At 52.3% G+C, this 24,945-nt stretch overlaps 3 protein-coding genes across 3 annotated transcripts in view; 1 reads left to right on the top strand and 2 right to left on the bottom strand.

Moving 5' to 3' along the window:
• The window catches only part of P3H4 (prolyl 3-hydroxylase family member 4 (non-enzymatic)), a 16,835-nt gene extending 16,210 nt beyond the window's left edge, over nt 1-625 (bottom strand). Inside the window, exons 1-2 of the mRNA XM_011999030.1 lie at nt 604-625; nt 350-520 (exon numbers count right to left, since the gene is read on the bottom strand). Of these exons, the coding sequence (XP_011854420.1) occupies nt 350-520; nt 604-625 (193 nt within the window). The remainder of the gene's footprint in view (nt 1-349; nt 521-603) is intronic.
• On the top strand, nt 22-10,715 carry FKBP10 (FK506 binding protein 10, 65 kDa). Its single transcript, XM_011998850.1, has 10 exons — nt 22-1,293; nt 4,870-5,015; nt 5,895-6,084; nt 6,188-6,333; nt 6,719-6,908; nt 7,039-7,184; nt 7,788-7,980; nt 8,474-8,616; nt 9,168-9,331; nt 9,728-10,715. The coding sequence occupies exons 1-10, from the start codon at nt 1,049-1,051 to the stop codon at nt 9,911-9,913; spliced, it is 1,749 nt and encodes a 582-aa protein (XP_011854240.1). The 5' UTR covers nt 22-1,048; the 3' UTR covers nt 9,914-10,715.
• Nucleotides 10,716-12,665: 1,950 nt separating this feature from the next.
• NT5C3B (5'-nucleotidase, cytosolic IIIB) lies at nt 12,666-24,939 on the bottom strand. The gene is made up of 8 exons (XM_011998849.1): nt 24,763-24,939; nt 24,109-24,178; nt 23,976-24,022; nt 20,632-20,717; nt 19,071-19,160; nt 16,947-17,109; nt 15,606-15,806; nt 12,666-13,117 (listed from the first exon to the last, which is right to left on the bottom strand). The coding sequence occupies exons 1-8, from the start codon at nt 24,847-24,849 to the stop codon at nt 12,983-12,985; spliced, it is 879 nt and encodes a 292-aa protein (XP_011854239.1). The 5' UTR covers nt 24,850-24,939; the 3' UTR covers nt 12,666-12,982.
• Between the last annotated feature and the right edge of the window lie 6 nt (nt 24,940-24,945).

Below are 24,945 nucleotides of genomic sequence, written 5' to 3'. Positions count from 1 at the left end.
TGGGTCTTAGCGCCGGGCACGAGGGCGGCAAGGCGGGGCGGGGCCTGGGTCACGACGTCTCCCCTCTTTTCCCGGAGGGTCCGATAGTGTCCTAAGTCCTCTCCGTCGGCCCGGGCTCCTGCCGTGGGGGTGTCCCCTAGGCAGAGAATGAGTCGGGGAGCGCTTCCCGCCAGAGATGGGGAGCCCAGGAAGCCCCTCCCCACGCAAACAGTGCCCCCGCCTGAGATCAGGACACTGAGTGAGGGCTGCCTCTGCGCTGCCCAAACGAGGGGGAAGCCCTGGAGCCGGGCCTTCAGTCGCTGCGCCCTCCTGCACCCTCCTGCACCCTCCGAGTGTCTCCCCCGCCCACGTCGGAGGCACACGTCGGAGGCACCACGTCGGAGGTGCACACTTTGCGCTGCCACCACCCCCCACTCCGTCTCCGTGCCCGTCACATCCCAAGTCACAAAGTCCTTCTTGCAGTCCAGCTTTTGCGGGACCAAGCTGCTCTTCCCTGGAGATGCCTTCCCTTCTAGCACAGCTGGGGTCACGGAGGAGCACCGAGATGTCTCTCACACTCCGCTGCTTCGCCACCCACCTAGAGGGGGCTAGAATTGGAGTTGCCGGTGAAAGAAGCAAGGGGCATCTCCGCCTGGCTTTAGGACCCGGGGGCTCCGGAAAAAGACATTGAACTTTTTTTTTTTTTTCCCTTTGGTGTCCACTCAGAGTTCTCATCTTTCCCGAGCCTCCCTCCCTGGCCAGGCCCCAGGTCTCGCAGCCAGGGATGGAGATGGGGGGAGGGGGAACTCGGATTTCTTTGTGGGGCCTCCCTCCGACTCTAATACACTCAACCTGGCCCCCTCCTCCTATTGCACCCCCCGCCCCTGCTCCTCTGGCCAGGCCAGCTCTGTCTTCCCAGCCCCCATTCCACGTGGACCAGCCAGGGCGGGGGTAGGGGAGGAGGACAGGAAGCGGGGGAGCTAGTTCTGGGAGGCGGGGGGCGGGGGAAGGAGGTTGGCGGCGGCTCCCTCGCTCGCCCTCACTGCTGGCGGTCCCAACTCCAGGCACCATGTTCCCCGCGGGCACCCCCAGCCACAGCCTCCTCCGGCTCCCCCTGCTGCAGTTGCTGCTACTGGTGGTGCAGGCCGTGGGGAGGGGGCTGGGCCGCGCCAGCCCTGCCGGGGGCCCCCTAGAAGATGTGGTCATCGATAGGTACCACATCCCCAGGGCCTGTCCCCGGGAAGTGCAGATGGGGGATTTTGTGCGCTACCACTACAACGGCACTTTCGAAGATGGCAAGAAGTTCGACTCAAGGTAACCCCGGTTGGGCGCCCCCGGATTCACCACTCCGTCTCCTGAACCCGGGGTCCTGTTTCCTTGTTGCCTTTTTTAAGCTCTACATCCCAATACTCTAACCCCAGACAGCACCCTTGGGGCCTCCCAGACACCCATCTCCCCAAAGATACCCTCCTGTCCCCACTTCCAAACCCTCACTTCTCAAAGGATCCCATTTCTTTCTCACAAGCTCTCCACATCGCAGAAAGGACTCGGTAGTCAAGGTGAACTGCCTTGTGTAGTTACCAGGGCTGTATTTAATGACCTGATGGAGAGGGGTGTTCTGGCCTACAGTGTTGCGGGGAAGGGGGTGGTCCCTGCTGCTTGAGAACCCTGGGGTGGTCTATCAGCCTGGACCCCATACCTTTCCACCCACCCTGACTCCCTTTCTGGTTCCACTCCATTTTCAGTGCCTTTGTGGTTAGAGAAGAGGGAATAGAACTTTTTGTGGAGGGGGTGGGAGTTTTCAGCAGCCGGTGGGCAGGGAAAAAGGTGGGTGCGCATTATAAGAAGACAGCCGGCTGGACCTGGGGGTAGGGCATAGCTCCCTGTGGAGGCCCTGTCTGTCTACGTGTCACACAGTCGGACATGCCACCCTGGGCTCCTCGGAGGAATTTCATACCTCCCTCTCTGGTTCTCCTGGAACCCTCATCTCTCTCCATTTTAGGTATCCCAGGAAAGAAGCACAGGCTGCTCATTTTGCCAGCCCTTGGGGTTTGTGAGGTGGCCTCCTGGTCTGATCCAGGCCTTTGGTCTGCTCCAGCAAGTCCACTTTTGTTAGCGGGGACAGGGCAGGGCTGTGTGCCAGCCTCAGGGGTAAACCTAGGGTCCCAGTTATACACGGACCCCACAGCACACTGAAAGAGTCAGTGTTTCTTAGACCCTCCTCTGAAACACACAACTCAGCCAACAGGAAATTAGTGGCCATGACTTTAGAGGCAGGCATATATTGGTGTAAGCATACAAACTCCAAGAGCCCCAAGACCCTGGTTCAAATCCAGGCTATGACCAGGGACAGAGAATTTTGTCTCTTTAAGCATCACTTTTCTTATATGAGAAATGGAGCCAAAAACAGGACCTACTTGCTAAGGCTGACGTTAGGACTCGAAGGAGATGGATGAATGAATGTAGGCTTCTCGCAGGGCCTGGCAGTCCTCCAGCCAGTTCAGCACACATTAACATTGACCCCGAGGAAAACCGTATGACCTGATGCTGTTGAACTTGTAGAAACTTCATGCAGAGCTTAAGCCTTCATACCAACACTGAGAAGGAAACAATCCAGACTTAAAACCTGTCCGCTTGGTGGGCAAATTCAGGTATAGGGTAGTAGCCAGAAGCGCTGCGCTGAGTACTTGACTGCTGGGAGTGAGGCAGGGGTTGGGATTTAGGGGTTGTTGTCCCTGATGGGGACTCTGGGAGCCCAGCTCATGAGTGTTGAGCTTGGAAAACTTTTTTTTTTTTAGTTGGAGTCTCATTCTGTTGCCCATGAGCCACTGCACCTAGCCAATTATATACACTTTTAATTTATTTTAAGTTTTCAGAAGTAAAGTGAGGATGGGAGATTTTCTTTCTTTCTTTTTTTTTTTTTAATTGAAGGGGCCATGGGTTAAGAAAGTTTTCTGGCCAGGCACGATGGCTCACACCTGTAATCCCAGCACTTCGGGAGACTGAGGCGGGCAGATCACGAGGTCAGGAGATCGAGAACATCCTGGCTAACACGGTGAAACCGCATCTCCACTAAAAATACAAAAAAAATTGCCGGGTGTGGTCCAGGTGCCTGTAATCCCAGCTACTCGGGAGGCTGAGGCAGGAGAATGACATGAACCTGGGAGGCGGAGCTTGCAGTGAGTGGAGATCGCGCTACTGCACTCCAGCCTGGGCAACAGAGCAAGACTCTTAAAGAAAAAAAAAAAAGTTTTCTAAGTTGGGTGGGCATGTTGGCTCACGCCTGTAATTCTAGCACTTTGGGAGGCCAAGGAGCTTAGGAGTTTGTGACCAGCCAGGAGTTTGCGACCACCCTGTGCAACATGGTGAAAGGCTGTCTCTACTAAAATACAAAAATTTAAGGCTGGGCGCTGTGGCTTACGCCTGTAATCCCAGCACTCTGGGAGGCTGAGGCGGGCGGATCACGAGGCCAGGGTGGCATGTCCGACTGTGTGACATGTAGACAGACAGGGCCTCCACAGGGAGCCATGCCCTACCCCCAGGTCCAGCCGGCTGTCTTCTTATAATACCCACCTGCCTTTTTCCAGACTAGTCTGGCCAACATAGTGAAACCACGTCTCTATTAAATATACAAAAAAATTAGCCAGGTGTGGTGGTGTGCACCTGTAATCCTAGCTACTCGGAAGGCTGAGGCAGGAGAATCACGTGAACCCAGGAGGCAGAGGCAGAGGTTGCAGTGAGCTGAGATCACTCTATTGCACTCCACCCCAGGCAACAATGTGAGACTCTGTCTCAAAAAACAAAAACAAACAAACAAAATTAGCCAGGCATGGTGGCGTGTGCCTGTAATCCCAGCTACTTGGGACGCTGAAGCAGGAGAATTGCTTGAACCCAGGAGGCGGAAGTTGCAGTGAGCCGAGATTGTGCCACTGCACTCCAGCCTGGTTGACAGAGTCGAGACTCCATCTCCAAAAATACACATGTATAAGTAAAAGTAAATACATTAAAGTGTATAACTAAAAACAAACAAAAGCCATGGCACTTTTAGAATAGGCACTTTTTTTTTTTTTTGAGATGGAGTCTCACTCTGTCGCCAGGCTGGAGTGCAGTGGCGCAATCTCGGCTCACTGCAACCTCTGCCTCCTAGGTTCACGCCATTCTCCTGCCTCATCCTCCCGAGTAGCTGGGATCACAGGCGCCTGCCACCATGCCCAGCTAATTTTTTTGTATTTTTAGTAGAGACGGGGTTTCACTGTGTTAGCCAGGATTGTAGAATAGGCCTTTTCAAAATGTGAAACCAGTTCCCACCCCACCTCTGCTCTCCTTGTCTTTTCCTTGGAGAGCCGACAGTATAATGGCAAAAACATGGGCTTTGGAACTCAGCTTACTACATATTAATATTAGCTGTGTGACCTTGGGCAAGGCACTGAATCTCTCAAGTCTCCATTGTTCTCATAAGAAAAATGAGAACAAGATTGCCCACTTCACAGGGGAGAGAAAGAAGATACAGAATGTAAAATGCCAAGCATTTAATCCCATATAATAATGCTCCTCTGTCCCTCCATGCTGTACCTGCCACTGCCCACTTGCTGTCAGCAAATAGTAGCAGTAATCAGGCCCATGCATCCCGCCCAAACCCGTCCCAGGGCAGTAGCAGCGCCTGGCCTCCTCAGGGACTTGCTTTTTGTTACAGTCCGTTCCCTTAAGGTGGGTGTCACGGCCGACTTAGGAGGGGAACTTGAAAAGGAGGCGAGAAGTGTGTGTGCATATCCACATCTGGGTATAGGGAGGGGGGATTGTGTGCGTGTGTGCAGGCACACCTGTGCACCTGTGCCACAGTGGGCAGTGTGTGTCTGAGATCACTGTATCCCATCTGTCCCTCCCCCTCAGCTATGATCGCAACACCCTGGTGGCCATCGTGGTGGGCGTGGGGCGCCTCATCACTGGCATGGACCGAGGCCTCATGGGCATGTGTGTCAACGAGCGGCGACGCCTCATTGTGCCTCCCCACCTGGGCTATGGGAGCATCGGCCTGGGTGAGAAGGGCTGGGGCACAAGCTGGGGATGGAGGAGACCAGGAGGCAGAATCAGGGATCCTGGGGTGAGAAAACTGAAGTGCCGAGATGAGGGGTGACTTGCCCAATGTCATGCTGTGCACGCAGTATGAAGAGTGGCAGCTCTGGCTGAGGCAGTGGCTGACATCTATGGTCCCAGAGTTTTGGGAGGCCAAGGTGGGAGGATTGCTTGAACCCAGGAGTTCCAGACCAGCCTAGGCAACATAGTGAGACCCCGTCTTTACAAAAAATAAAATAAATTATCCAGGCATGGTGGTGTGTGTCTGTAGTCCTAACTACTCAGGAGGCTCAGGTGGGAGGATTGCTTGAGCCCGGGATTTCAAGGCTGCAGTGAGCCATGATCGTGCCACTGAATTCCAGCCTGTGCGACAGAGCAAAACCCTATCTTTTTTTTTGAGACAGGGTCTCACTCTGTTGCACAGGCTGGAGTGTAGTGGTGCGATATCAGCTCACTGCAACCTCAGCCTCCTGGGCTCAAGCAATCCTCCCGTCTGAGCCTAACAAATAGCTGGGACTACAGGTGCACACCACCACGCGTGGCTAATTTTTTGTATTTTTAGTAGAGATGGGATTTCGCAATGTTGTGCAGGCTGGTCTTGAACTTCTGGGCTCAAGCCATCCACCTGTCTTGGCCTCCCACAGTGCTGGGATAACAGGCATGAGCCACTGTGCCTGGCCCCCTATCTCTTAAAAAAAAACAAAACATAAATAGTGGCTGCTCTGTGCCTGGTTTGGGTCTCCTGGTGCTGGGATGAGAGGAAGGGGAATAACAGGGCCCTGGCTGGGATCGTGGTTGGCAGAGCACAACTCTGAGACCTCCATGCTGCTGTGCCCTCACAGCGGGGCTCATTCCACCGGATGCCACCCTCTACTTCGATGTGGTTCTGCTGGATGTGTGGAATAAGGAAGACACCGTGCAGGTGAGCACCTTGCTGCGCCCGCCCCACTGCCCCCGCATGGTCCAGGACGGTGACTTTGTCCGCTACCACTACAATGGCACCTTGCTGGACGGCACCTCCTTCGACACAAGGTAAGGGGATGGAGGGGAGCCCTGAGGCACTGGGGACTGTGGCATGGGGAGCGGGAGTCCAGGGCCCAGCCTGCCTCTCCTACTTCCACCTCATTTTCTGTAGCTACAGTAAACGCGGCACTTACGATACCTACGTCGGCTCTGGTTGGCTGATCAAGGGCATGGACCAGGGGCTGCTGGGCATGTGTCCTGGAGAGAGAAGGAAGATTATCATCCCTCCGTTCCTGGCCTATGGCGAGAAAGGCTATGGTGAGGGTAGGCAAGGACTCAAGGGGAAATTCTCCAGAAGAGGGAAAACCAGGCCTCCACATACAGTTGCTCAGGTTATGTACTGCACGAGGGCATCCAGCCAAGGACGCAAGGCAGGATGAAATCTACCTTTGCTGCTGTCTCACTAAGAAGGGGTGCTTTATTCTGATTCACACGAAGGCTCAGTATGAGTCGGTGGTGGCCCTGGGGAACACCAAGCTCAGGCCTTACTGGAAGAGCAAGAAGCAGGGCTGCTGATGGGCGGGAAGGGCTCTGCAGAGCTGGGCTAGTGTCTTGTGCATGGTGCCCACTGGGCCTTCCTGAGTCAAGAAAGAGCCTGGGCTTGCTCCCCAGCCATATGGTTCAGGCCCTATCCCTTCCCCAGGGACAGTGATCCCCCCACATGCCTCGCTGGTCTTTCACATCCTCCTGATTGACGTGCACAACCCGAAGGACACTGTCCAGTTAGAGACGCTGGAGCTCCCCGCCGGCTGCGTCCGCAGAGCCGTGGCCGGGGACTTCATGCGCTACCACTACAATGGCTCCTTGATGGACGGCACCCTCTTCGATTCCAGGTCAGGAGGGTCTTGAGGTGGGAGGGCGGGGGCTGGGTGAAATGTGGACGAAACTGGGGGTCACTCTGAGCTGCCTGGAAGGGGAGGGCCCCTTTGACTCCCTTCCTGGCCCTCCCACCTTGTATTGCAGCTACTCCCGCAACCACACCTACAATACCTATATCGGGCAGGGTTACATCATCCCCGGGATGGACCAGGGGCTACAGGGCGCCTGCATAGGGGAGCGCCGGAGAATTACCATCCCCCCGCACCTCGCCTACGGGGAGAATGGAACTGGTAGGGGCGTTCCCCAGCCACCACCTCAGCTCCTCCTCCAAACTGCCCATTGTGGCCAGGCCGCCCCCTCCCACAGTGGGATTCCAGCCACCACTCAGCCCCTCTCATCACAAAAACATGCATGCAGCTTACATCTGGTCGCCCCATCTGATTCCTGCCACCCGGATTCCCATCAGTTTCCTCCAGGGCAGCGCCCCACTTCTCCCCTTCTGCAGTGGAGAAGGGCAGCCAACTCCTCTGAGTTTGGGGAGGGAGGATGGTTATGGAAAAACAGAACCAGCATACCCCCAGGACCCAGCTGTGCTGGGAGCCTCAGTGTCCTCACCTGTATAATGGGCAAGCCAAGCTGATCCGCAGGGTAAGTTACTGGGAGTTTGCCAGACGGTGAGTGGAAAAGGGCTTTCTAACTGGAAAGCTGCCTTCCCCTGCCCCCTGCCCCAATGAGAGTTTGTTAGAATTGACTCTGGACAAACATCCCGTCCCATCTTCCTTTGGATCCTCAGGGTCGGGAAGGGGTGTCAGGTCTAGGGGCCTCCATGGAGAGACCTCGAGGAGCCTCTGCTAGTGCTCTGAGCTGACCACACTTCCCCATTCTGTCCTCAGGAGACAAGATCCCTGGCTCTGCCGTGCTAATCTTCAACGTTCATGTCATTGACTTCCACAACCCTGCGGATGTGGTGGAAATCAGGACACTGTCTCGGCCATCGGAGACCTGCAATGAGACCACCAAGCTTGGGGACTTTGTTCGATACCATTACAACTGTTCTTTGCTGGACGGCACCCAGCTCTTCACCTCGTGGGTCCCGGGTGGGGCCGGGACTGGGCAGGTGGGTGGGCACAGGCATGGGGAGTCCTCCTCACCGTACCCCGATGCCTGCTCCTCCCTCTTGGTCCTCGAGTGCCAGGGGAGCATTCAGCCTCTTGCTGCTTCTGTAAGTCCCCATCTCAGAGCATGCCGGGGAGCCATGAGGAGATGAAATTCTCTGCGTCGCCGGGGAAGGGAAGGTGAAGCCAACCGCTGTGGGAGAACTGCTCTTTCCGTTTCACAGAGGGGAAACTGACGCAGGGAGCCATGAGCCCTCGAGGCCACACTTTAGGGGGCAGAGGCAAGATGAGAAGGGAACCCCACATCTGCACCGCTGGGCCCTTGCACTCTGCTGCATGGCCCAAGTCACCAGTGGGAGTCACTCCAGAACTCAGGGCTTGTTCTGGGCCCACGTCAGAGACAGTGGGGTGTGCGCTGGCAGGGGACAGGTTGGCTGCTGACCTGGGCATCTGCTCTCCTCCAGGCATGACTACGGGGCTCCCCAGGAGGCGACTCTGGGGGCCAACAAGGTGATCGAAGGCCTGGACACGGGCCTGCAGGGCATGTGTGTGGGAGAGAGGCGGCAGCTCATCGTGCCCCCGCACCTGGCCCACGGGGAGAGTGGAGGTGAGGGGCTGAGACCGTAATCTTGTTTTTTTTTTTGAGATGGAGTCTCACTCTGTCACCCAGGCTGGAGTGCAGTGGCGTGATCTCAGCTCACTGCAACCTCTGCTTCCCAGATTCAAGCGATTCTCCTGCCTCAGCCTCCCTAGTAGCTGGGATTACAGGCGCCTGCCACTATGCGCAGCTAATTTTTGTATTTTTAGTAGGGATGGGGTTTTGCCATATTGGTCAGGCTGGTCTTGAACTCCTGACCTCAGGTGATCCACCCGCCTTGGCCTCCCAAAGTGCTGGGATTACAACCGTGAGCCACTGCGCCCAGCCCGAAACCGTAATCTAACTGGCATCCGTCCCTTTTGCTCCTGCCCATTGTGGGCCTGAGGGCTGGTGGGAGAAGTCAGGAATGCCTTCAGGATGGCTCCTTAAACATCCCATGCCCCACTCTCCAGCCTAGCCCCAGGAGGGGAAACTGTGGCCTGTGGGCTGGGAAACAGTGAAGCCAGGCCCAGACCCTGGCCTGACTAGGACCCCTCCCTTCTCTCCTGCCCTCCCTCCAGCCCGGGGAGTCCCAGGCAGTGCTGTGCTGCTGTTTGAGGTGGAGCTGGTGTCCCGGGAGGATGGGCTGCCCACAGGCTACCTGTTTGTGTGGCACGAGGACCCTCCTGCCAACCTGTTTGAAGACATGGACCTCAACAAGGATGGAGAGGTCCCTCCAGAGGAGGTGAGTGAAGGTTCAGTCTTAATAACCATGCCCACGCACTCCCCGCACCCAAGAAGCGTCGAGGAAGATGTCCCCGTCCGGACTGCCCACCTGCCCTCGTGCTCCTGCCTGTGCTGAGTCCCGTGCCTCAGGCTCCTCATCCCTGCCGTTTCCTGGGCACACATGCAGGCTGTTCCCTACCTGAGACCAGTCACAGACTATCCCCCATGCCACGCCTCCACCCCGGCCCCCACCAGGACCCCAGCACCAGTGCCTTTCCCAGCCCTTCCTGAGTTACAGGGTGTGGGGGAGCCTGGGAAAAAATAAGAAAAAGAAAGCACTCACTGACCTCCACCTGGGGCCCCTCCCAAGGCCATGACCCTCACTGCCCACTCCCCCGGCTCTCCCCTCCCCCAGTTCTCCACCTTCATCAAGGCTCAAGTGAGTGAGGGCAAAGGACGCCTCATGCCTGGGCAGGACCCCGAGAAAACCATAGGAGACATGTTCCAGAACCAGGACCGCAACCAGGACGGCAAGATCACAGTAGAGGAGCTCAAGCTGAAGTCAGATGAGGACCAGGAGCGGGTCCACGAGGAGCTCTGAGGGGCGGGGAGCCTGGCCGGGCCTGAGACACAGAGGCCCACTGCGAGGGGGACAGTGGCGGTGGGACTGACCTGCTGACAGTCACCCTCCCTCTGCTGGGATGAGGTCCGGGAGCCAACTAAAACGATGACAGAGGCAACATCTCTGGTGTTCCCACCACCCTAGGTGAAAATCCACAGCACAGACCTCTACCCCATTTCTCTTCCATCCCCACACCCCTTCTTTAAAATGTTTGGATTTGCAAAGCCAATTTGGGGCTGGTGGAGCTTGGGGTTGGATAGGGCCATGGCTGGTCCCCCACCATACCACCCCTTTACATCACAGGCACAGCTGAGCTTGTTATCCCTCTCCCCAACTTCCTCTTTTTGTTTGTACTTCTTGTTATCCCCACTCCCAGCCCCTATTCCTCTATGTGACAGCTCCCTAGGACCCCTCCATCTTCCTCCCCATTCCTGACTGGCTCCTAGGGAAGGGGACAGCTCCTGGAGGGCAGCCCTACCTCTCCCATCCCTTTGCCCTCCTCCCTCGCCTCCAGTGGAGGCTGAGCTGACCCTGGGCTGCTGGAGGCCAGGATTGGGCTGTAGTTAGCTTTTCATCCCTAAAGAAGGCTCCTTTCCCTAAGGAACCATAGAAGAAGAAAACAGAGGGCATGTGTGAGGGAACCTGCTTGGGTGGGTGTTAGGGTTATGAAATCTTGGATTTGGGGCTGAGGGCTGGGAGGGAGGGCAGAGCTCTGCACACTCAAAAGGCTAAACTGGTGTCAGTCCTTTTTTCCTTTGTTCCAAATAAAAGATTAAACCAATGGCCTTAGGGTGTCTTTTGGAACAGGTTGAGGAGCAGAAGGGAGTGGCTAGCGGGTTAAGCGGGGGTTGTGGGAGGCCTTTAGACCCAGAGATTGGGGCAAAAGTTAAACCAGGCTGTTTCCATGGCCTCATTAGTTCCAGACAGCGGTGTGTCCCCAGATCAGGGGCTCCCCATCTGGAGGTTTCCTGCCTGCCCTGGGCCTAACCTGGGGGCTTCGCTGCAGGAAGGGAGGCCTGGTCTGTGGAGGGGGTGAATGTGTAGAGCGGGGAGGCCTCCAGCAGGGCGTGGAGAGACGATCCTCATCCTCCAATTGTCCCAATTGAATGGGAAAGACAAGGTCCCTGACCTCAAACACAACCTACAAAGCAAGAATTAAATTAAACCGCGCAAGTCAGATTATCCTTTTCCATAGATCATTTCCAATACTATGATATTCCCATCTCTCCCTGCTCCTGGCCACCACCTGTTACCACCTGTCCACCCTCTTGCTAGGGGAAAGGTAACCGAGTTCAGATCTCCACAGTGTCTTGCAAGAGGACTTCAGCCGCCAACCAGGCCATCTGTCCTCGCCAAGCATTCGGGGGACAGGGTGGGGACTTAGGAGAGAAAATGACAGGACCGGACTCACACAGCAAACTGCCTCCATCGGCACTTCTTGCCCAGGGTCCCCTAAGAGACATGACTGCTCCCCATGGGCAGTGACTGACATTCTCTGGTCCCAAAGCATCCAGAAAGCTCCTTGATCAAAGGGTTTTTTTTCGAGACAGGGTCTCACTCTGTCACCCAGGGTGGGGTGCAGTGGTATGATCTCAGCTTACTGCAACCTCCGCCTCCCGGGTTCAAGTGATTCCCCTGCTTCAGCCACCTGAGTAGCTGGGATTACAGGCACGCGCCACCACGCCCGGCTTATTTTTGTATTTTTAGCAGAGACGGTCTTACCATGTTGGCCGGGCTGGTCTCAAACTCCTGACGGCACGTGATCCGCCACCCTGGCCTCCCAGAGTGCTGGGATTACGGGTGTGAGCCACTGCGCTGGCCAAGAAAGCTTCTTGATTAAAGTCTGGAAGTGGTTACTGACCCAGTCTCAGATGGTGACCACTCCCTCCTCCCAAAACCAAATGGAATAGGCTTGAAGCAGAGAAATGCAGCCAAAGGCATGGGCTTTGGTCAGGAACACTCAAATCCTGGCTCCAGCTCCTAGCTACGGAGTTTGGGCAAGTGACTCATCCTGCCCGAGCCATCTGGAAGCAGGAGGAGCTGCACCTACTTGTGGGGTCATTGTGAGGGTCAACTGGCAGACACCCAAATGCCCAGAGCGGCACCTGGCACACCGCAGGCCTTCAGTAACATCTGTATTACCTCCCAGTTCACATCTGCAGAATAACAGAACTTTCCAACGGCTAGTCAAACACTGCGGGAAAGGTGCCGGTGATTTCCTCTACAGCTAAGACAATGCTGAACTGGCTCTTCAGGGTCAGCCCAAGAATGCAAGACCACAGTGCACACATCACTTCTTTCACCTTGGGACCCTCAGGTCCCTGCTCTAAATTCCCCTTTTCAGGTCATCCACTTTGGTGGCCCCGACCCAGAAGAGGTGAAAGGAGAGCCTAGGGCATAGGGGGACATCCACACCCAAATGCATCCCCTCAGGGATCCCCAAAGAGGGGGCTCTCAGACAGGGTTGCCTCAACCCCACCGATCCCAAATGAATTTCAAGTTTGATGGCTGAATCAGAATAAAGTCAAACCACTGTAGGCTAGAAAATACCCTTTCAACCCCACCCTGAACCAGACACAATCAGGCTGTGCTCGGACGGGGTCCCAGGCCAATTTGTGGTGGTTCCCAAACTGTGTTCCTAGAAGCATCACTTGTGCCCCCAGGGCCAAGAGGTCCAGGTTCTACCCCCACCCACATCCCCTGAATCAGGACAGGTGTTTTTTTCATTTTAAAAATTTTGATCTGTTTCACACATTATATTTGTTTGAAGAACAACTTCCCATTTTTAAAAGTGTTGAAAAAAATCCCTGGAATAGACAATCCCTAGAGCACTGACATGCTGTGGTCCAAGGTTCACCAGGACCAGTGCTTGTGCCCTGCCACACGGCGGGGCTCCTTCAAGCCTCTGGTGATGAAGGTGCTCAGGGAAAGGAGGACGGAGGGGTATAGAAGGACCCAGCCGTTGCTGGCCACCCTGGCCTCTGCTCTGTGTCCATGGGGGAGCGGACTCCTCACCACGGCCTGCAGGTCGGGCTGAAGCCTGTGCCCTCAGGGGCCTTGCATCTCCAGCTGGTCCCCCTGGCACAGGATGTGCTGCAGCAGCCCATTGACCACATCCAGAGTCTCGTCCTTCTCCAGCACGATGTCATAGGAGTCCATGTAGCGCTCCCGCCGCTCCTCCACCTGCCCGGGGTGAGAATAAGAAGCCTGAGGGTCCCCAGATGCCCCACCCTTCGTACCTCACTCTCAAAGCCCCTGGGGCTGGGGAGGAGAGCATTCAAGCAGCAACTCCCAGCTCCCTTTTGAGAGCCAGAGGAGTTCAAGGTTACCGGGACTACCCTTTGGAGACAGATGAGGGATGGGCATGGGCTATCACAATGAACCCTTGGGTCAATACCAAAGGATAGTAACAAGGAATAAAAACAAAAAACCAGATGTTGCCACTTTGGGAGGCTGAGGTAGAAGGATCATCTGAGCCCAAGAGTTTGAGACCAGCCCAGGCGACATGGCAAAACCCCATCTCTACAAAAATTGGCCGGGCATGGGGGTGGGTGCCTGTAGTCCCAGCTACTTGGGAGGCTGAGGCAGGAGGATCACCTGAGCCCAGGAAATTAAGGCTACAGTGAGCCAAGACTGAGCCACGACACTCCAGTCTAGGTGACAGAGTGAGGCCTTGTCTCAAAAAAACAAACAAACAAAAAAAACAGATGTTGCCTGTAATCCATCTGGATTGAATTTCTTTCTTTCTTTCTTTTTGAGATAGGGTCTGACTCTGCTGCACAGGCTGAAGTGCAGTGGCATAACCTTGGCTCACTGCAGCTTTGACCTCCGGGACTCAAGTGATCTTCCTGTCTCAGCCGCCTGTGCAGCCAGAACTACAGGCATGCTCACCATACCAGCTCATTTGTGGTGTTGTTGAGACAGGGTCTCATTATGTTGTCCAGGCTGGTGTCGAACTCTGGCCTCAAATGATCCCCCTGCCTTGGCCTCCCAAAATTGGGGGGGGCGGTTACAGGCATGAGCCACTGTACCCGACCAGGACCCAGTTTTTTGGTTAGTTTTTTTGAGACGGAGTCTCGCTCTGTCACCAAAGCTGGAGTGCAGTGGCGCCATCTCAGCTCACTGCAACCTCCACCTCTGGGTTCCAGCGATTCTCCTGCCTCGGGCTCCTGAGTAGTTGGGATTACAGGCGTGCACCACCACACCCGGTTAATTGTGTACTTTTAGTAGAGACGGGGTTTCTCCATGTTGGTCAGGCTGGTCTCGAACTCCTGACCTCGTGATCTGCCTGCCTCGGCCTCCCAAAGTGCTGGGATTACAGGCATGAACCACCACGCCCAACAGGACCCAGTTTCATCCGGCCTGAGTATTCTGGTGGGCTCCGGCACCTGCAGGCTGCGGGGAGGCACCCTGGCAGCTGCCTGGCTTCACCCTGTATTTGAGCCCCTTTATGACAATGCTGCTTTCACCCCCGTCAGTCCCTGATCTGTTCTTGTTACTTTTCTTCTCTAAATTATAAAACCATGTCCTCGGCTGGGCACAGTGGCTCACACCTGTAATCCCAGCACTTTGGGAGGCCAAGGCAGGTGGATCATCTGAGGTCAGGAGTTCAAGACCAGTGTGGCCAACATGCTGAAACCCTGTCTATACTAAAAACACAAAAATTAAGTTGGGCATGGTGGCAGGCACCTGTAATCCCAGCTACTCGGGAGGCTGAGGCAGGAGAATCGCTTGAACGCAGGAGGCGGAGGTTGCAGTGAACCAAGATTTCATCACTGCACTCCAGCTTGGGTGACAGAGCGAGACTCTGTCTCAAATAAAATAAAAAATAAAAAATAAACCCATGTCCTCAATACCAACATCTCCCATCTCAATCATGCCTTCTAGTAGGATGTAGGAGGACTGGTAATTAGCCCCACTGTTTCCTGAACTCTATCATCTTAGGCAAGTTACTTAACCCCAGGCCTCAGTTTCCTCACCTGTAAAATGAGGATAACAGTCACTACCTTAAGGGGTTATAAAAATCAAATGAATTAATATCCATGAAATGCTGAGAGGAGTGACAGTGCAGTGCACAATCAGTAAACTGAGGCTAGGATCCCATGCCCGGCCTGATCCTCTCTCTGAACGCCTGTAAGGTCATGTGGTAAGACAAAGCTGTAATCACTGGGTTTCTGTTTCCTACGAGATTATGCGCTCCAAGAGAATACAGCTTCCTTCTGTGACCATAATATTTTACCTAGTGTCTAGCATATAGAAGGTGTTCAAAGGTGACTGGGCGCAGTGGCTCACGCATGTAATCCCAGCACTTTGGGAGGTGAAGGTGGGCGAATCACTTGAGGTCAGGAGTTCAAGACCAGCCATGGCCAACATGGTGAAATCCCATCTCTAGTAAAAATACAAAAATGAGTCAGGCATGGTGGTGCGCACCTATAGTCTCAGCTACTCAGGAGGCTGAGGCAGAAGAATCACTTGAACCTGGGAGGTGGAAGTTGCAGTAAGCCAAGATTACGCCACTGCACTCTAGGATGGGTGACAGAGCGAGACTCTGTCTCAAAAAAAAAAATAAAATAAAATAAAATAATGAATTCAAAGTGTTCAAAGGCATTTGTTAACGGGCATTCAAAGAGAAGAAAGCCATGAAGAGAAGCAGCCCTGGTCCTCTACCCACCTTGTCATTCAGGAAGCCAATCTTGAGAATGTTCTGCACACCAGGAACCCCATCGGCCATGGTGAGGTCCCCGATGGAGTCTCCCAGCAGGATGACATTGGTTTTGCCCTCAAGTTGCTGGAAGTAACCAGAGTTCTCACACACGGAGCTGTTCTTGTTGTATGTGTGTATGAGCTGGCCCTTAAATCCCTGGAGAAAACCCTAAATAACGAAGACAAGAGACAGATGGAAGGGCCGCAGGGACCCATGTGGCATCAGCTCTCCACTGTCTCTGTCACAGAAAAGGGAATCCCAAAAGTGATAGATAATGCCAAAACTTCACTGTAGCCTAAACTAGGGCCCCTGGGCCAGACTTGGCCTGCTTTTGTAAATAAAGCTGTATTGGGATACAGCCAAACTCCTTTGTTTACATGATGCCTATGGCTGCTTTTTTGTGCTATAAAGGCAAAGTTGGGCAGTTGCAGCAGTGATGCCACGGCCCACAAAGCCTAAATATTGACAACAGGGGTAACTCCTAGTTTAAATGAACAGGAGCCACCCAATATCGCAGATCATCTGTTCTGGTGGATGCACGAAGCTGTGATATAAATGCCGCGCAGGTTACACGTGTGCTAATGCTCAGCTGCGGGCCACCTCCTCCCTGCAGGTCAACGTGATGAAAATTCCAACCATCAGTTTTATGGGGAAAAGAGTCAGAACGTGGATGAGCTGGAGCAGCCCACCTCCGGCTTGGGAAAAACAAATCAAAGCCCACGCCCTGCAGGACCCAGGATGGCACATAACACACGACAGTGACATGGGGCAGGGCAGGCCCATAAATTAGGTACCCCAGGGCAGAGAGCTGACTGTCAGGCAAACACCAAAGAGAGAGGATCCTTTGAAAGTTTTTTTGTTTTTGTTTTTTTCTGAACACAGTCTTGCTCTGTTGCCCAGGCTGGAGTGCAGTGGTACGATCTTGGCTCACTGCAACCTCTGCCTCCTGGGTTCAGGCAATTCTCCTGCCTCAGCCTCCCAAGTAGCTGGGATTATAGCTGCACACCTCCATGCCCAGCTTATTTTTGTATTTTTAGTAGAAACGGAGTTTCACCATGTTGGCCAGGCTGGTCTCGAACTCCTGACCTCAAGTGATCTGCCTGCCTCAGCCTCCCAAAGTGCTGGGAATACAGGTCTGAGCCACAGCGCCTGGCCGAAAAGTAACCCATAAACAACTGCAAGAGGGTGAAGAAGCCAGTGTGGCTTACCTCCCCTTCTTCCCCAGGTTAGGGTTCATGCTGAGTTAACCACCCTGGCTGGTGGTCCCCACCCCTCGTCCTTTCCCAGCCCAAACAAGATTTGGCTCACATCTTCATTAAAATCCATGTAGTTAGACACGATGTGGATGTTGGGGTGGAAAACTTTCATCTGTCGGATAATTTCTTCCAGGATATCACCAATGCCCGCAGAAAAGATGAAAAGGGGAATGTTGTTATGGTAGAGTGTGTTGAAGAAGGTCTTGTATCCCTCCCTGAAAAGAGATGGAGGAATTCTGAAATGGCACTGACTCCGCTGCTGTTCTTTGTTTCCTACTTGGGTTATTTGTGTTTTGGGTTTTTTGTGAGACAGGGTCTTGCTCTGTTGCCCAGGCCGGAGTGCAGTGGCACAATCACAGTTCACTGTGACCTCAACCTCCTGGGTTCAGGTGATCCACCCGCCTCAACCTCCCAACTAGCTAAGACCACAGGTGTGCGCCACCACACCTGGCTAATTTTTTTATGTTTTGTAAAGATGGGGTTTTCCTATGTTGCCCAGGCTGGTCTCGAACTCCTGGGCTCAAGCAACCCATCCACCTTGGCCTCCCAAAGTGCTGGGATTACAGGCGTGAGGCAAGATCACGCCATTGCACTCCAGCCTGGGCAAGAGAATGAGACTCCAGCTCAAAAAATAAATAAATAAAATAAAAATAAAATAAAATAGAGCATACGATATATTCAATAAGTGGCTAAAGTGTGCTAATCCTAAGTGTTCGGCTCAGTTAACTTTGCCATACGTATACACCCATGTTACTAACTAGCTTGAGGCTCCCTCGTGATCTCTCCCAGTCAATATCATCCCTCCCATTGATTAGCTTTGCCTGTCCTTGAACTTCATATAAATGGACTCATACACAATGTACTCTTTTGTGCCTGGCTTATTTTGTTCAGTATAATGCTATGTAGTTTATTTGTATTTTGCGTGTAATTAGTTTATTCTCTGTCACTGCTATTCAGCATTATTCCACCATATAAATATGCCACAATTTATCTACCCAGCTTCTTCTTGATAGACAGTTGAGAGATTTCCAGATTTCAGCTGTTATGGATACAGCTGCCACAAATACCCTGTGCATATCTTACAGTGGCTACATGCCCTCATTTCTCTGGGGTACATACCTGGGAGAGATGCTGCTGTGGCAGAAGGTAGGCATATGTTTTCTGTTGCTATCAATACAACCAGGCAGCTGACCTGGGCACCTTCACTAGGGCACACCCACTCCCACCCCGGCACTTACTGGGTCAGCAGAGGTCTCCACTGTCTTGACTTTTGAGGAGCTAGCCAATCTCCTCAGTTAGGAGGCACAACCCTTGAGGGCAGACACCCATGTCACTCCTTCCTTTATGAGCCCTGGTCCCTCCTCCAGGAAAGAAATCTCCAGCAGAGACAGCTGTTTAGTGAAGGCTGCCAATGATCAAGCGTCCCAGCCTAGCCAACTCCCAGTTGCCATGAACACCAGTCACCAGAGGGACCCCAAAAGTCTTTCACCATTGTGAAAAATGAGCTAGACTTGGTGGGGTGCGGTGGCTCACGCCTGCAATCCCAGCACTTTGGGAGGCCAAGGCGGGCGGATCACAAGGTCAAGAGATTGAGACCATCTGGCCAACATGGTGAAACCCTGTCTGTACTCAAAATACAAAAATTAGCATGGCGTGGTGGTGGGCACCTGTAATCTCAGCTACTCAGGAGGCTGAGGCAGGAGAATCGCTTGAACCCAGGAGGTGGAGGTTGCAGTGAGCTGAGATCGCACCACTGCACTCCAGCCTGGCGACAGAGTGAGATTCCGTGAAAGAAAAAAGAAAAGGAGAGGGGAGGGGAGGGGAGGGGTGGGGAGGAGAGGGGAGAGGAGAGGAGAGGGAAAGAAAGGGAAAGAAAGGGAAAGAAAGGAAAGCAAGCAAGCAAGCAAGCAAGCAAGCAAGAAAGAAAGATGAGCTAGACTTGGTTTGTTCTCAGAGATGGTGCCCTGCCATTTTGTACTACATCCACTACCTGCTGACTGTTTCCCAGCAAGGGTAAGACATTCTTTAGCTGTATCACATCAGTTGTTCATAGCGCCATGTCCCTTCCGGTCCTTTAAGCAACTAACTCCTCTCTGCTCTTCCCCTGCCTCTTTTTTTTTGAAGAAAACACTTTCAAATAGTCCAATAGAAATGTTTTCCAGAGCAAGACGCTTACCTGAGCATTGCATTGGACTCTCTAACCACCTGGGCTATCTGAAACTTCTGAATCTTCTGCTGACACAGGAGGTTGTGCGCTTTGGTCCACCTAGAAACAGACACCCCAGAAAACCCCAAATTCAAATCACTCAAGTAAATAATTCCTCCTTTCCCTTTACAGAGCCAAGTGCCCTCTGACAGCATTGCCGACAGAGGCCTCATCCTTACGTTAGCTGCCTTTAAAAGGAAGACGGTGGCCAGGCACGGTGGCTCATGCCTGTAATCCCAGCACTTTGGGAGGTCAAGGCGGGTGGATCACCTGAGATCAGGAGATCGAGACCAGCCTGGCCAACATGGCGAAACCCCATCTCTGCTAAAAATACAAAAATTAGCTGGATGTGGTGGCGGGTGCCCGTAGTCCCAGGTACTCGGGAGGCTGAGGCTGGAGAATCACTTGAACCCAGGAGGCGGAAGTTGCAGTGAGCCGAGACTGGGCCACTGCACTCCAGCCTGGGTGACAGGGTGAGACTCCATCTCAAAAAAAAAGAAGGGAAGAGGATGAGAAAGCAACCCAACAGAGACAAGTGCTGGGCAAGCTGGCTGCTGGAGCTGGCGCTCTTCTGAGTCCCTTCCTCCGCGACCACTCTATCTGGAGAACTGGGGCTCTCTCCAGTGATGAGGGTTGCTGTGGTTTGAATGTGTTGGAAACTTGATCCCCAATGTGGAGGTGTTGAGAGATGGGGCCTAATGAGAGGTGTCACGGGGGCACCATCCTCATGAATGGATTGTCATTATCACAGATTCCTTATAAAAAGAACTCTTCTCTTTCTCTTTCTCTCTCCCCCACCCTCTTTGCCCTTCCACAATGAGATAATGCAGCAAGAAGAAGGCCTTCACCAAATGCCAGCCAGTCCTTCGATATTGGACTTCTCTGCTTTCAGAACTGTGTGCCAATAAATTGCTATTCATTATACATTATCCAGTCTAGGCTGGGTGCAGTGGCTCACGCCTGTAACCCCAGGATTTTGGGAAGCCCAAGTGGGAGGATCACTTGAGCTTAGGAGTTGAAAATAGCCTGGGTAACATGGTGAGATCCCATCTCTACTAAAAATAGAAAAAATGAGCCAGGCACGGTGGCACAAGCTGAAGTGGGAGAATCGCTTCAGCCCAGGTGGTCGAAGCTACAGGGAGCCACGATCATGCCACTGGACTCCAGCCTGGGCAACAGAGCAAGACCCTGTCTGAAAAAATAGAAAAAATATATAAATTACCTAGTCTGTTATTCCGTGACAGCAGCACAAAACAGACTAAGAGTCACTTCCGCAAAGCACTTATTCCCCGACACCAACGGTCTTTAACTTATTCCAAGGATTTTCTGAGGGTCTCCACTCCAGCAGCAGCCACAAAAAGCCCCGGGTTCATCTGAAAAGTTTGTTCCAATAGCTGGACTAATAGCATTAAATTAAGCCCTCAGTAAAGTAAGGGAGTCTATCATCTCATCAAAGGTCTGGAAAACTACGCCCCTCCCAGCCTACTCCATCTCAAGGGCCCAGAAGCTTTTCTCCACCACCATCACTCACCATTCCACCATATGAGGTAGCTTCTCCTTGATGGTCCGGTGTGGGTCGATCTCAATTGGGTAATAGTGGTGAAGGAGCGCTGTGAGCTGGGATATCCAAATGGGGAGAAAGGCCATTAGTCTATATCAAGTTCTTCCCTGCAAAGTCCTACAGCTTAGTATGAGAAAAAAGTCACCTAGAAGAGGCAACTTCATGGCCAGAGGCGGTGGCTCACATCTGCAATCCCAGTGCTTTAGGAGGCCAAGGTAGGTGGATCACTTGAGGTCAGGAGTTTGAGTCCAGCCTGGCCAACATGGTGAAACCCTGTCTCTACTAAAAAATACAAAAATTAGCGGGTGTAGTGGCACGTGCCTTTAATCCCAGCTACTCAAGAGGCTGAAGAATGAGAATCGTTCGAACCCAAGAGGCGGAGGCTGCAGTGAGCCAAGACGATATCATACCTCTGCACCCAGCCTGGGCCACAGAGTAAAACCATGTCTCAAAAAAAAAGAAGATGCAACTTCATTTAAGAGAGTGTTACATGAAATTTTCTTCAAGTTTTCCTTTGGGGACGTGTCGTTTATAAGACCTAAGTTTCTCTTCTCTTCTTATCTTCCAACATAATTGCTCAATACACTCACATTTTTATCTATTTGGTGAAGTCCAGGGAGCACCTGGACCCACAGAGCTGGTCATTCCTTTGCACTCACCCTGAGAGTGAGGTCTCAAAGTCAGCACTATGAGATTTTACTATCAGAGAAGAAGGGTACTAAGATTTTTTTTGCTGGTATTAATTAGCTGAATCGTCAGGGCTTAACCAGTAAGAACTTACTTAATGCTGTGTTTTGCAGAATGTGGTCCACTTTCTCAGGTGATAGGTAAGATAACTTGAGGGAATTCATGGAGAAGCGCTTTTTAACTCAGTAGTTTTGGATTCATTTTCATGTAGAATTTTTTTTTTTTTTTGAGACAAAGTCTCACTCTGTCACCCAGGCTGGAGTGCAGGGGCGAAATCTCGGCTCATGCAACCTCCGCCTCCCGGGTTCAAGCAATTCTCCTGCCTCAGCCTCCCGAGTAGCTGGGACTACAGGCATGTGCCACCGTGCCCAGCTAATTTTTGTATTTTTAGTAGAGACGAGGTTTCACCAGGTTGGCCAGTCTGGTCTCAAACTCCTGACCCCATGATCCACTTGCCTCAGCCTCCCAGAGTGCTGGGATTACAGAAGTGAGCCACCGCTCCAGGCTCTTTTTTTTTGTTTGAGACAGAATCTGGTTTTGTCTGTTGCCTAGGCTGGAGCGCGATCTCCCTGCAATTTCTGCCTCGCAGGTTCAAGCTATTCTCCTGCCTCAGCCTTCCAAGTAGCTGGGATTATAGGCATGCACCATTACTCCCAGCTAATTTTTTGTATTTTTCATAGAGACAGGGTTTCGCCATGTTGTCCAGGCTAGTCTCGATCTCCTGACCTCAACCAAGCTGCCGTCCTCGGCCTCCCAGAAATGCTGGGATTACAGGCGTGAACCACCACACCCAGCCTGTTTCTTTATAAGTTAATTACAATTTTTAAAAGCAGGCCAATTTAGAGAAAGATCTAGTAAATGTGATACACAGATATGGCCAAAAAAAAAAAAAAATTAAATTTAACTAGAAGACTGTACTTTGGGACACAGCATGTTGGTGGACAATTCCGTCAAAGTGTCAATATCATGTGAATGCACAGCATCTACATGTGTTTCCTCTAAGGTTTCCTTCTATGTGCCAAGACTTTGACACTCTAAAGGAGCTGTTCCAGGGATCATGTGTCACACAGAGCCAGTCAATAACAGTGCCCAGTAAAAATGAGAAATGACCAAGTAAATAATTTTAATACATGAGTGATTCTCAGGAACATTACAAGATCAAATGGAATCCCTGTCCATCTGTCCAAAAGAAAATTAAATGCAAAGCTGACATAGTAACAAAGGCAGAAAACTCCTGAAATGTATTAAGATTCTCAATGTATGTGTTTTTTTGGAGTGAGAACATTTTTCTAAAAATTAGGCTGGGCAAGATAGCTCACGCCTGTAATCCCAGCACTTTGGGAGGCCAAGGCGGGCGGGCGGATCACCTGAGGTCGGGAGTTCGAGACCCAACTGGCCAACATGGTGAAACCCCGTTTCTACTAAAACTACAAAAATTAGCTGGGCACGGTGGTGCATGCCGGTAATCCCAGCTACTCGGGAGGCTGAGGCAGGAGAATTGCTTGAACCCGGGAGGAGGAGGTTGCAGTGAGCTGAGACTGCACCATTGCACTCCAGCCTAGGCAACAAGCGCGAAACTCCATCTCAAAAATAAATAAATAAATAAATAAAAATAAAAATATACTAGAACTCGGCTGGACGTGATGGCCCAGGCCTGTAATCCTAGCATTTTGGGAGGTCAAGGTGGGCAGACCACTTGAGGCCAGGAGTTTGAGACCAGTCTGGCCAACATGGCGAAACCCCATCTCTACTAAAAATATAAAAATTAGCCGGGCATGGTGGTGCATGCCCCTAATCCCAGCTACTACTCGAGAGGCTGAGGCATGAGAATTGCTTGAATCCAGGTTGCAGTGAGCTGAGATTATGCCACTCCAGCCTGGCGATAGAGCAAGATTCTGTCTCAAAGAAAAAAAAAAAAAAAAAATATATATACACACACACACACACACACACACACACACACATATATGTGTACACACACACAGAGACACACACTAGAACCCAACAGAAGAATATAAATTTTCTTTTAAAAAGGCCAGGTGCGGTAGCTCATGCCTATAAGCCCAACACTTTGGGGAGGCTGAGGCAGGAGGATTGCTTGAGTTCAGGAGTTCAAGACCAACCTAGGCAACATAGTGAGACCCCATCTCTACAAAAAATTTTTTAAATTAGCTAGGTATAACGGCACATGCCTGTAGTTCCAGCTACTCGGTAGGCTAAGGCAGGAGGATCGCTCGAGCCTGAGTAATGATCAAGCCACTGCACTCCAGCCTGGGTGATAGAGTGAGACTCTGTCTCAAAACAAACAAACAAACAAACAAACAAGCTCTGCTATTTGGCTGTATGACCCTGGGTAAGTTGCTGAACCTCCATAACGTTCAAATCTCTTGTAAACTCTATAGCCACCTCTAAGTATAATGTCCAGTTCCAACCATTAATCATCATATGTCCTGGCCAGTAAGGAAAAGCTGTCTTAATGTATTAAAACTAGATCCTCCTTAGCAAAACAACAATTTTTAAAAAATTAATTTTCTAAGGTCTCTATACAGGAACCTTTGGTTCCAGTCAGGAACCATTTGAAGTAGCATACGACAACCATTTCTGAGCAAAGGACGGGAGCAACCCACCTCTGTCCGACACTCCTCACTGATGATCTTGCTATTATCCAGAATATCTGGAAAAAGAGAAAACTCCTTTTACTTGTCCCTTAGAACCCATCATCTTGTCAAGCCCAACAAGGCAAGCTAGAATGTGACTTACTGTAAGAAGAAGGACATCGCTTTCCATTATATGCAAACCTGCTCAAGGTCATGTCAAAATCAGAAATCACCTGTAAGGCAAAAGAGAGATGATGCCTAAATAGGCACCTTCTAATGTGGCCCTGCCTCAGCCAGAGGATGATTATGGAAATCAAAACAGCTCAGTGGCGAGGATGGTAGGCAAAGCGGTGGAGGAGTTACTGAGTGACACAGAGGTTTAGAGGGGAAGTGATCTTAATTAGTACCCGTTAACCCTGAGGAAAACGCAGTCTCCTAGTGTAGGGGCGAGGGTGAAATACTCAGGACCCCTCTGACTCCTTCAATTTCAGGTCCTTCCTAAGAGATCTCTACCATTACGGCCCATCTGGATATCTTCAACTTACTGGAGAGCCGCTGGCTTGGGGAGGATAAGGCCCCAGGTACTGGTGTGGGGCGCCTTCTGTCCAATTAGAGAAAGCAGCATGACCATATTGAGAAATCTGAAATCTGGGATTCAGGACAGGGGAACCAACCTGCTCTCCTTCAAGTTCCCGGCCATTTCTTAGGGTGGGGAGCTAGCAGGGGTCCGCGGCAGAGCAAAGCGGGAAGACCCAATGGGCTGGAAGCCTCCCCAGCCGCCCCCAGCCCTGCCGGCCCCCGCCCGCCTCCGAGGTACCTGTAACCTCTCTCCGCCGCCCTTGCGGAGGACGCCCACGATCTCCTGCACCCGCCCAGGCTGCCGCATCAGGACCGTGGCCTTCATCAGGGTGCTCACCTGTCCCGAGACCCGAGAGAACCACTGACCCCCGCGCCGCGCTGGGTCCGAGGGGAGCCCGAGGCTCGCTCGGGCGCGAGTGTG

Source organism: Mandrillus leucophaeus, unplaced genomic scaffold (assembly GCF_000951045.1).
Source record: "Mandrillus leucophaeus isolate KB7577 unplaced genomic scaffold, Mleu.le_1.0 Scaffold58, whole genome shotgun sequence".
Lineage (NCBI taxonomy): Eukaryota > Metazoa > Chordata > Mammalia > Primates > Cercopithecidae > Mandrillus > Mandrillus leucophaeus.
The sequence above is the reverse complement of the archived record's forward strand: the minus strand, read 5'-3'. Positions and strand labels throughout refer to the sequence as shown.